General features: G+C 42.4%; 1 protein-coding gene across 1 annotated transcript in view; it reads right to left on the reverse strand.

The window, feature by feature from the left end:
* FKBP4 (FKBP prolyl isomerase 4) overlaps positions 1-12,354 on the reverse strand; it is a 20,449-nt gene extending 8,095 nt beyond the window's left edge. The window contains exons 1-8 of the mRNA XM_030267977.4: positions 12,222-12,354; positions 8,711-8,855; positions 7,370-7,512; positions 3,488-3,608; positions 2,761-2,917; positions 1,583-1,673; positions 1,174-1,257; positions 315-500 (exon numbers count right to left, since the gene is read on the reverse strand). Coding sequence (XP_030123837.1) covers positions 315-500; positions 1,174-1,257; positions 1,583-1,673; positions 2,761-2,917; positions 3,488-3,608; positions 7,370-7,512; positions 8,711-8,855; positions 12,222-12,305 — 1,011 coding nt within the window. The 5' untranslated portion in view covers positions 12,306-12,354. The remainder of the gene's footprint in view (positions 1-314; positions 501-1,173; positions 1,258-1,582; positions 1,674-2,760; positions 2,918-3,487; positions 3,609-7,369; positions 7,513-8,710; positions 8,856-12,221) is intronic.
* Between the last annotated feature and the right edge of the window lie 19 nt (positions 12,355-12,373).

Below are 12,373 nucleotides of genomic sequence, written 5' to 3' on the forward strand. Positions count from 1 at the left end.
GATTTAGTCAGAAAGTAATCCTGCTCTTTGAAAGGCCTTTGCCAACATACCTACCTTTAACACATCTCAAGTGTTTCTTATTTCTAAATACTTGAATATTCTCAATGTAGCAGCAAGTTAGTAAAAGATGTTCAAAGGGCACTAATTATGAAAATAGTCTGTTGGATATTTTTAGTGCATTAAAAATTCCGTACTACCCAAATGACATCTGGTAAGAAAGACCAAACACTGCATTGGTCTGTTGTCCCTAAAATATTTAAAGCAAGACAAACTATCAGACTGCTTGTGCAGTTTAATAAATGAACTCCTACTACCTTGTTGCAGTTCTCCAAAGCCTGGGAGTATTCCTTGAGCTTGAGATGGCACATAGCTAAGTTAAGGTGGGCAGCAAGCCTCAGGCTCTTGGCTTTTGATTCCTCCTCCTCGGAGAGTCCCGACTCATGCTCCAGCCATGACACAATCTTCTTATACTGTAATGCTGCCCGCTTGTATTTCCCCTCCTGTAAACAAGGCATTTCAATTATCACACAGCTCATCACATGAACTTTTATCTCCCTCCTGTCCCTTTTGCCTGCCTTGAGCAATACATCTAAAAAAACCCCATCTGATCAAAAAGTAACATTTATCATCAAAAATACTTCTGAGAGCCATTCCTGCACAGGATCATAAAATCTGTAGGAATACTTAACTGGTTCCCCACTAGAGCTAGGGGTATATGCCAGCATTGATACTTCACTGAACTCCTACCTTTATATTCAACTTTTGATGCAAAAATAAGGGAAGATGGGGCATTCTCAAAACACAATACAAAGATAATAGGAAACTCTTCCTTTAACTACTGAAATTGTTTTAAACAGCTTCTCAACACATGTCTACCCAAATGAATTTTGTTCACTTGTAGCACTGTCCCACAACAGGAACTGAAATACTGTACACCCCACAGTGTTATCTATAAATAAAGCAAACCGCTCTAACAGAGCTCACTGCTAAGTTAGTTATTTGGATAATCCAAGTTTATTTTTTTTAAAAAGACACATTCTCCTCCAGTTCTCCCTATAAAATCTCACAGAATACCATGAACACCACTCAAGAAATTACAGAAGCTGTAAACATCATTATCAATTCATGACATGGACTAAGAAATGCTATTATTACTTGGGGACTGTATCTTACCTTGAAGTACTGAGTGCCTCTCTCCTTCACAATGCAGCTCTGTTCCAGCTTCTCGTCCGTGTTCATTTCCCAAGACTCCTTAGCCTACCCAAACAGGAACAGTTACAGTCAACTTCAATACAACTTCCAGGGAAATCAAGTAGCTATGTTGCTTCCTACTAACAGTATGGTTGAAGAGCTTTGCCCTGCTAATGGAAACCAGCCCAGAGAACGAGAGATGGTGACAGGGATAGAGGAAAAATAAGGACTATTTCAGCCAAGAGCTCCCAGCACGTCACCATCATCTCTGGCAACAGTGGCCTCCTTGTTTCACATCACCATTCAAGGATTCCATTGTCATTGTTTAAGCTGCACTCCCACTTCTTCCCCCAGTCCCAGACCTCTTCAGGATTTCATCTCTTGCTCTCACCTTTTCAAAGCTTTTGAGTTTCACTTCATACTGCAGCTCTGCATCTGGAGGGATCTTAAATTTCTCATTCCCAGCACTTCCAAAACCATAGCTGTAAAATGGGGGTGGGAAAGGAGAAACAAAAATTATAAAGAAGAGAGTTCAAAACTATCCATCCAGCTATATTTGCTATATAGGAAGATGGACACAAAAACCTCATGCAAATTTGGGATGCACATAAATTATTATTACAAGACAAAGGTTTGAAGAATTCTAGGTACAACTCTAAAATTAGCAAATACAAGGTAGAAGAAAGTAAGAGAAACCTAGTATTGACTTCATTAATCTTTCAGCAGCTCCTACTACTTTATTGGTGTTTTAGTTTACTTTAAGGAAAAGCAAGTAATCCCTTCATCAAAAAAAAGCCAAACCAAAACAACCAACTTTCAAATTGCAACTATCATATTTAATATTCATGTCTGAAACTGAGTGTTGCATTCAAAGCACCTGTATTTTAGGTCTATTCTTAGAAAAGCAGTATTCTTATTCAAAGAGTAAAAGTATTCTTATTCAAAGAGAATAAATACCAGGATTAGATGAGCAGCTGTACACTTAACACACTGCTAACCAGCTGGTAAACAGGAAATGCCTACAGAAAGGTACTGCAATGCAACTCCAGTAAGAGCTGCATATTAGCAGGAAAACCCTCTAGATCAGATTGCTTTCCTTTTCTGCTCCCATAAGGCCCAGTTACAGTTTAAAAAAAAACTCAATAAAAACTGAAATAAATTAAAGTTTAATGAAAACAATCTGTGCAACCCCGCTTGTTTCAGATGTGTTCTCACTGTAAAGAGAAAATTCTGTCTATATCCAAGTCTACATATGGACTGTTTTACAGTAACCAGTCATGAAGAGGAATCACAAAAATCTAAGAGAGCAACAACTTTTTTTTTTAATATTCAGAAGTAAACATTACAGAGATTTAAGTAAAATTTTTCTGGACTGCTACAGCTTCACTATGAAGTGGCAAAGCACGATACTTTTCATTCATCAGTTTTTGGGACTGATTCAAGTTTTTACCACAGCACCGAAAACAGCTGAAAGGCATTAAAACAAAGTATTTCTTTCTTGCCAAATGATTATATATAATATAATGTAAGTCTAAGCCCTCCCTGTATCAAACACCAGAAATAGCATACCTGGGCTTGAGATAGAACACAGATTCCTCTGATTTCTCCATTTTTTGAATTGCTTTCTCCAGACCATGAGGAATATCGAAGTTTTCACCTTCTCCTATCTCAAACCGCAATTCCCGCTTGTCAAAAACACGATCTCCGTGTCGGCCTTCAAACTGGACTGGTAACAAAAACCAGAACAACAGAGAGAGAAATCAGAAGCTATCTATGAATGGCAGTGGGCAGGTACCCAGGAGCACACAGGGAGTTCTATACAGGCAGGCAGCACACACCCAAGTGCCAAAGCCTCCTTCTGAAGAGTCTTTTCTCCTTTAGCAGCTACCTATGGCATGGCAGCAACTGGCAGCAAACAGAATTTCTGCTTTCAGTTTAACAGCCCGTTTTTTGTTGTTCATTTTAAGTATTTGTTCTTGCCACTCTAACAAGTGCCAGAATGACTTCCCCTTTTGCTCCACAGCACATGGAAATACTTTATGAGACTCAATCACCTTTTGTGATCAGATAAGCACTTCAACAGATTCAGTATCACCAGAAAACACAGTTGCTGCTGGAAAACGTAAACCTTGCTAGAAACAGGAGAAGGAAAGCTTACTCTAGGTTGTTAAGTTACTTGGTACAGAAAAGAGAAGCCACATATCCTCTCCCTCAGGACATGCAGCTGTAGATTGTGAGAAGGTTCTGCCATCCCTCACTGCAAATCAATTCACTATTTGTGTAACAGCACACTTACTCTCTACAAGTGCATCCTCATTGGGCCTGGAGTAGCCCTCCCCTTTTTTACGGATTCTTCGGATGATGCCACCATCTTCTTCATCAGTGAGGTCCTCCCCCTTGAACTCAAAAAGTTCTATCTGTAGAGGGAAGAAAAGCCTGGCATTTATTCTCATTAGACCAATTTAGTAACTCACAGCATTTATTCTCCAGAGATCTTTGAAACTTTAAACTCGCTACTGCAACAAACTGTTTAGGATTTTTAAGAGCTAGGGTTTAATGTAGGAGACAGGTATCCAGTCTGAATCTCTGAATCTTCCCATGCTCTCACAAGTAAATGTAAATCATAGTTTCAAGTGGGAGTACCATGATGACACAGAAAAACAGTCTAGTTACAAAAGGTATTTATCATTGCTGCTACGAAGTGAAGAAAAAAAAAAATCATATCAAATTTTTGAGCAAAACAATAGCGAAAACTATTCCTAAGCACAAAAAAGCAAGCCATTATAATCAGCATTATTTAGACTACCCCATTAAAAAAAATGCTGTGGAGGATCCTGACACTGGACTTAAAAATAACTGGGATGCAAAAGGAACTGAATATCCACCAGTACTTCCACTTTTTATTTTAATTGATACCTAGTAACAAATAATATTCTGGTCTTTCTTTTCCTGAACATCCTACTGATGGACCATACAGGTGTGTACCTCCCCCTTTTTTTCCCCCAGCCTGAACAATACTATTCTATGAAATAATCTAGCTGTTTATATTGCTCAGTAAAAGCAATCACGAGGAAAAAAACCCGAAACCACCACCAGATCATAAAAAGAAAAGAACTTCCAAATCCTAGGACATACATTATTACTCGTCATAAAGAAATGCTGATGTGATGACACAAGTACAAAATATCTTCATGTAAGTTCTAGAGGGTCTTTTGTAAAGCAACTTGTACAAAATTTTGAGATGGGGATAGGCACTTGCAAAAGAACCCTGCTGAGACTGTGTTAAGTAATCAAAAGTAATCCTAGGTAAAACTAAAAGAGTGGAAACTTCAAGAGACTTTAGCTGCTTGAAAGTCATACTAGCCAGAAACTACTTTAACCTAGTAAGCTTGGGAAAGTTTTTTAAGTTCCAACCCACAACCCAGATCAAGACACACCCAGCACTGCTGACTTGCTGCAGCCAGTGAGCCCCAGGCTATTTTGTTAGGGAAGCACAAAATCATCACAGGCAGCTTTGGTCCTTTTCTTTCTCCCCGCCTCTTCCCTTCAACATAACTGCTCAGGCAGGCAGTAGGGGATATCACGACTCATGAATGAAACACTACTTTTACCTAAATGCATACCCAGAAAATGGAGGGGCCAGACTGGCAGCATCAAGGAAAGTCCAGCGCAAAGTGAATAACCTAGATGACCGCATGGGACTGACTCAGGAGTAGCCTGATGGACCAAATCCCATCTTGCAGTTCATGCTTTCAGTTATCCCAGTGTTAGGTATAACCTCTTGTTGAAGGACAACGAAAGCTTCTCTGCTTTCTGCTGTCCACATGCATCCTCTGTAGTAGTGCTAAGCCCTTAAGAACGCCCCACTGTGCTGCCATGGTAGAAGGCCTGGAGCTTTTAGCTTGCATTTCAATCATCAGCTCAGCCTCGATTACACCTGGTATCACATAGAAGCACGCAGCACTCCAACATGTGTAGTTTGATCCAATACAACTAAGCCATGAATAACATCAGATTTCTATGTAAGAAAATGCTGTTTATGAACAGCTCTACATGATACTATTTTTCAGAAATAATGGTATTAATTCTGATGTACTCAAAATGAGTAAGCTACCATCCCTTAGTGGACACTACCTGCTAGCAATATTTTTTTAATCCTTCCACGCAGAACGTATTTTTAATCCTATTACTCAGAAGTCCATGGGGAAAAAATAAAAATAAATGCAAATACACTATTCAAATGCAAAGCAAATTCAATATCCAATTATGTTAAGGCAAATGGCACCTGGCCTGTATCAGCAATGGTGTGGCCAAGAGGATCAGGGCAGTGATGGTCACCCTGTACTAGACACCTGAAATCCTGTCTTCAGTTTTGGGCCTTTCAGTTCAGGAAGGACTGGAGTATGTCCAGAGAAGGGCAAGAGAGCTGGTGAAGGGTCTGGAGCACAAGTCCCATGAGGAGTTGCTTGAGAGAGCTGGAGGTGTTTAGCCTGGAGAGGAAGAGGGGTCTTGGGGGGAACCTTCTCGCTTTCCACAAGTTCCTGAAAGGAGGCTGTTGCCAGATGGGGCCAGTCCCTTCTTCCAAGTAACAAGTCACAGAACAACAAAAAATGGCCTCAAGGTGCACCAGGGGAGGTTTAGAATGGATATTAGCATTAGAACAGGCTGCCCAGGGAAGTGGGCGAGTCACCCTCCCCGGAAGTATTTAGGTGTAGATGTGGCACTGGGTTGGGTTAATGGTTTAGTGATGGACTTGGCAGTGTCAGATTTATGATTGGACTCAATGGTCTTGAAGGTTTTTTCCAACCTAAATGACTCTATGTATAATTTACTCTTAACAGATGCTCATTGTTTCCAATAAAACATAAGCAGACTTTCGGTCTTTGAATAACTCCATGAGTTATTTTCACCTTTTTCAGATATTATATAAAACATTCAGTCTCAGAGAATCATCAGTTTTAAAGCTTTCCTTATGCCCCCAATTGTAGGATTCCATTCCACTGATTAAGTGCTTTAGAGCAAAGTAATTTTAAAAATTACACTTAAGAAAAGAGTTTGCCTTCTCTCAGGTAGAATTTATTTTGAAGCAATTGTTAGCAAATTGAACTATTTCAACAGTAAGAAAAATACATTCCCTCCAATCCCAGTTGAGACTGTCAGGGTATGCTCCAGAAACAGCTTTTATGTCACCCTACATGGAAAAATCAACTACAAGTCTCAGCATTCTGAGTAACCATTCTCACTTCTGAAATAATACACAAGAGACAGCTGCTGTTTCCACCCCCTTTGGGAAAGGAGGGGGAAGATGTATAGGAAAATTACTTTTGAGGTCAGTAGGAAATAAAATTTCTCCTCTCCTGGTGAGGCTCAGAGACACCAAGGATAACTGGCTCCATGCTTACCAAGACATGCAGCTCATCTCCAGGAGAGCAGCTGGCCATGTGAGCTGTCAAACTGGGTTACCCAGCTGCCAAACTCAAGACTGCTGAGTCTGTCACAGGCACTGAGTGAGTGCACAGGACTTCATCTATGGGGACAAGATTGATCAGTGTAGCCTGGATGCACAGAGACACTTTGGTAATGAACCAGCAACCTGAATTCAAAGGTGCTTTAAGGCTGACTGAAAGCTCAGTTCTACAGAAGAGAGTTTGTAATTGCAGGGCTGTTTAAATAATTGTATTCCAGCAGTTTACATGGGGCAATTACCTCTTTTCTCCCTGAAAGAGCTCGTAAGAGGTAATGTTAATGTTGTAAAGAAAACACAAGTAAGTATAAAAAACGTATTATTGAGGGCATTAATTGCTCTTCCCGTTGTTGAAAACCTCACAATGTTTAATATATCATTACTCTGAATGTTATGAAGTGGATTAAAGATTTCAACTACTTCAGTCTATCACTGAAATAGTCTGCCCTCCCAGCCTGCACTTTTACTGCTGCAAATCACTCAGTAACTGCAGAATTACAACTGAACACTGAAGATCATTCAAGTGTTTTAAAAACTCAAAGAGAATGGAACCCAAACCATTATAGAACAGTGGCAGCCACACTAAAATTTTGTCCACACTACCCAAAACGAACCATATTATTTTCCTTAGAAAATGTAACAATCCTGTTTTGAAAGGAAATTGCATCACACATTTTTTCAAGCATACAGTTTTAGTGACCATCTCTCACTTACCTCAAAAATCAGTGTAGCATTGGGAGGTATCTTTGGGGGGCTCCCAGCTGAGCCATAGGCATATTCTGGTTTACACGTAATCCGACAGATTTCACCAATCTTCATAGTGGCCACAGCAATGTCCCATGCTTTGATCACCTCACCTGTACAAGTCAAACACCAATCACACATGAAAGGCATGATCAGGTGAAACTGAGCATCATAACTTTTAGTACACAAAAGTTATGGCAGCAGAAATACTGAAGAACTTGTGCTCACTCTCACTTATGTATATCAGTTTTAAGCCTAATCAAATTCTGAAGTTTCCCAGGGACCCAAATTTGGCCCAAACATTTCTTCAATCCAGGTATAACAACTCTTTTCACAGAATAACAGAACACAGACACCAACTGAAGTGCTTGGCACAGTCCCAAGTGTGAGGAAGTAACAATAAACTCTTCTGAGAGGAAAGCCTTAGGGCGAGAGATTGCCTGCTCCTGTTTTGAAAACATTCCAAACCAACAGCCTTTTCTGTTCATACTTTTATCAGCTGGCAAAGAACAGCACCAGTGGTAACTAAAAGTTACACAAATTTGTAACAGAAAGGGAGAAGTAGTAGCACTCCTTTGAAAGGGGAGAAAAAGCTGTATTAAAAAAATCCCCTCTTACTCAAGCTGTCCTAATTGCTGCTCCTCTTGACCCATCAAGCACTCTTCCTATTAGTCTTGTATTAATAGGTACACTTAATATCATCTCAAATTGCAGTATAATTCATTTACCTCTTTTTTAAAAGGAGGTATTACCTATTTTTTTAAAGTAAAAGGTAAAGAACTTCCAGGAAAGAATACAAGATCAAGTAATAAGATTTGCAGGAACAATGATGCTCAAATTTTCAAAAATCGAAAGATTTTGATAATGAAGAGATGCACCGCTCAAAGACTCATATTTGGGTTAATGTGAGAATTTTGTGGAAAAGGGAGTATGTTTCATCCTAAGACAGCTGACAGCTGTCTCTGCGTACCCTGTCCCAGTATCTGGTCACAGTTAAGCACTTCTGAACTGAGGTCTGCCCCCCGAAAAAATGCATATTCTGGCTATTTAACTACCCTTTATCTCTACATTTCAGGACAGATTTGCTCCCCTGGAGTGCTTTGTCTGAGGCTTGGGAATTCTTCAGCAGGCTGTTTAAGGGGCTACACAGTTCTCTCATTCAGAAAAATCTCACATTCTGATGGGACCATTTTAAGAGAATAAACTCTGAAAAGAAGTTTAAGTGGCAATTTTGAAAAGCAAAGAACCCACACAAGGGAATCCTGTCTCAATTATTACCAAAACGGATCAGCACCAAACACAAGGTATTACCTTTCCCCAAGTCAAATGAGAATTTGTCTTTTCTGTCCAGACTGGAGTCAAATTTTGTGCCATCGAGAAGCCACCCCGTGTAATGGACGGTCACCTTATCACCTATCATCGGAGACTCTGTCCCACTGCCTTCTCTCTTGACAACCTGAGGAAAACAGCAATTAGCATTAACATCACAGAAATCAAGTCTGTCTGTCCACTGGACATGAATCACAAATACTTAGATATGCATGTTATCATCCTTAGCAGACAAAGGATTTGCAGGTTTCCTTCAGTCACCTGGAAATGGACTGGCTGTTCTTTCTGCAGATTAGCAGTGCTGCAAATGCAGAACCTCAAGATGGCTGTGCTGCGATACAAGAATTTAACAGGCAACAGTTGTCACCAGCTTACAGATCTCTGCGTTAGGCAGGGTTTTTCCTTCTTTATTCAAGTATTTGCCACATCACCTCTCTATCATCATGCCTGAGTTCAGTGCTCCAGGCAAGGCACCTAAACAAGAGAACGAGGTAGTTCTTACCATGACAAATCTATTCCAACGTGTAATCTGAAATTATTCGAGTTAAACCAGTCAGCTTAATGAAGGCTAGCTGTGTCTCACCCCAAGCATGTTAGTTCTATCAGCCTACAGAGTAACACCTGAAAATTATTTATCGCAATAATTTTGCCTCCTCACAATTCTGACAGGGATGGCCAGCAACCTCCTCTCACATACAGCTGCAAGGATTTAATTTTCTTCTCAGGGGGTTCCCCAGCCTGCCCAGCAAAACAAGTATTAAATAAATCTAGACTATTCAGAAAGTGGGGACAATCTCTCTGGTGTTCACTTGAAGCTTATAGAAATTTAGAGAATAATAGTAACATATCTCACAGGAAAGGATGTGAGGCCTTGCCCATAACAGGATTCCATAAGTTCAGTTTTGAATTTTGAATTTTTCCCAATATAGATCGAAACCAGCTAGCCCTAAGCCAAAGTTCTGCATTATCTTAGCCAGGCAAAAGGGGACCAATGGAGGACCCTATTTGCTTGCATCATGGAGACCTGGAAAACATTCTGTTATAGAAGATAAACATCCCTCCTTTAAATGTCATGTTTCTATATCAATCATGTTTTTCACTGAATGAGGCAGACTTTTGGGAGTCTCCGTCACAAATTTCAGTTTCCTGCAACCCACCACTGTCAATCTCCCACCTGGCCTCCCACCATCCCTGCCTGCCAGTGACTATCCAAGTGAAATGCTAGGACCCTCCATCCAAAACCAAAGCTTCACCACCGAAAGCTTCTGTCAGACTAACAAGCTGAAATCAACTCACTGAAAGCATAAAGCAAGAAGTACCCCCACAAACAAACAAAACCTAGAAAAAATCCTGGCTGCTTGTTTTCTAAGAAAAAAAGGAATGCCTGACCTCACACAGCACACCATCTCTTTAACCCCGAACCAGCACCACGGCAGTTATTAGCATTACAAAACTAATCTATTGATGTCTCCCCAAGGAAGGCAAAAGTTCAAGCAACCACTCTCACAGATAAGGAAATAGAGAAGTATGAGAAAAACACATGAATTAGGTAAGCAACCTGACCTACACCATGCTTAGCAGATGCAATTTGCAAATCTGCATAAAGCAGATGCAAACTAGCACTTTAAAGCAGCCAGTCTGCTGTGATTTTGAAAAACTAACTGCATTTAATGGAAATTTACTAAAATTTACCGAATGCCGTATTATTGTAATATCATAGCAAGGCATTCTACAGTAACAAATATCTCATTTTCATTATTTATACAGTGTATTCTTTTGCACTTGTTTCATTTTGAAGAAACTGAAGTTTTACGTCTGAATATGGCAATTCTATTTTCTGTAATGTTTTCATTTCCTTTTCAGATGGAGAAACAGGATTTTTCAGTTCATATGGCATTTCAAATGGTTTATTTCCAAACTTAATTACTTATTCTAGGAATTGTGAAAATATATTCAGCAATATCAGATAAAAAACTGTAGATACTATTCTGATATACACCTAATAAGCAAATAAGCACACTTCTGGAATCACTGCAACAATGCCAGTACAAAACTAGTGCAGGTTAGTTCAGAGCTAGACACTTGATTTCAATAGATGCATTTTGCACACCAATAATTACATAAAAATAAAATCCATGAAGGTTGGACTTTGTGACCTCTACGGCATTTTACTTACGATGTCACAATCTCAATTTTTATGATTTTCACAACCTCGCTTCACTTGCTAGTGTTTTATACTCCTGTCCTCTAAAATAAACAACCAAACAACACAAAAAACACCTGCTGCTTCTCCATCATCACAAAATAGGTACTGCATGAATCAGGCAGACCTGCAGTGCCCTTCTACCATGCTCAAGGGATCTGGGCTGCGGGAGACCCGGGCAGCCATGCAGATGAGAACTCTGACCTGATACTCTACGATGTGCAAAACCCAGAAAATCTCATCTAAATATGCTAGCAGGAAACATGGAAAAGCAGAAATACAGCAGCCAATATCTTTAATCTGCTCCCTGATACCCTCCTGAACGGAGACAGCGCCTCCTTAACGAACCCAGAATTTAGAAGGCTCTAAAGGTTAAACCCAGGATTTTGCCTTTGCTGTAGTGACCCTTTCTCCTCCTGACCACTGTAACTTCGAAATTTTACTGCGGTTGAATAACGCTTCTAAATAATCGCTGAAGTTTGTAGCAGAGCCTAAGGAAGTTTCTAGAGATATGGAAATAGGCAACGTCTGACAGAGGAAGTTGGCGCAACTCCCCCTCACGGTATAAATCCCGCTGCCCTTATCGCCAGCCTCCCCAGTACAAAGGAGAGCAGCCGCTCCGCCGCGGCCGCGCCGGGGACCTGCCCGGGGCCGGCCCAGCGGCACCGAGGGGCGGCCGGGCCGCGGACCGCGCTCCCCGGGCCCGGGGGCCGCCCGGAGCCCGCGCCCGGGGGCTGAGGGGAGGCACGGCCGGGCACGGCGGGGACGGGCACCGGGCGCACGTGCCCTGCCGGGGCTCCATCTTTAATTCCCAGCCGCGGACACGTGCTGGGGGGGCGGGGATGGACCCGGACCCTCACAACGCGCGCAGCGAGCCGGACGGAGAGCCCGGCCCGCCTCCCCCTCCCGCATCTTCCCCTAAAGGCAGAGGAAAGCCCAAACGCAGGGAGAATCGCCTTTTCGCTGCACTGCTCCCCCGTGACCCCGAGCTCTGGCTGGCCCCGGGAGGAGCGGGGAGCCCCCGCAGCCAGCCGGGAAGCGCTTGCGCAGCCGGGGCGCGCTCCCGCCCTCCGCCGCTGTTGTTTAATCGCCCGCGCTGCGCCAGCTCTGCCTGGATGCGCGGGGACCGCCTCGACCCCTTCCCCGCGGGGCACACAATGGGCCCGGTAGGGCCAGGGCGCCCGGGGAGCACTCGCTCGCAGGCCAGGAGGAATGGCTCCGCTTCCCGCCGGCGCGGGGACCCCTCCGAGCTAGCGCGGAGGGTGGGGATGGGGAACAGCCGCCCAGTACCTTGAGGACGCCCTCATCCTGCTTGGGAGTGATGTCCACCCCTTCCAAGGGAGCCCCGTCCGCTTTCATCTCCTCCGCCGTCATGCCGCCTGCCGCTGCCACCTCTGCGCAGAGAAGGGCCGCCTCGGGGGCTCGCTGCTGCGGCTGGGATA

This window comes from Taeniopygia guttata, chromosome 1 (genome assembly GCF_048771995.1).
Source record: "Taeniopygia guttata chromosome 1, bTaeGut7.mat, whole genome shotgun sequence".
In the NCBI taxonomy this organism is placed as follows: domain Eukaryota; kingdom Metazoa; phylum Chordata; class Aves; order Passeriformes; family Estrildidae; genus Taeniopygia; species Taeniopygia guttata.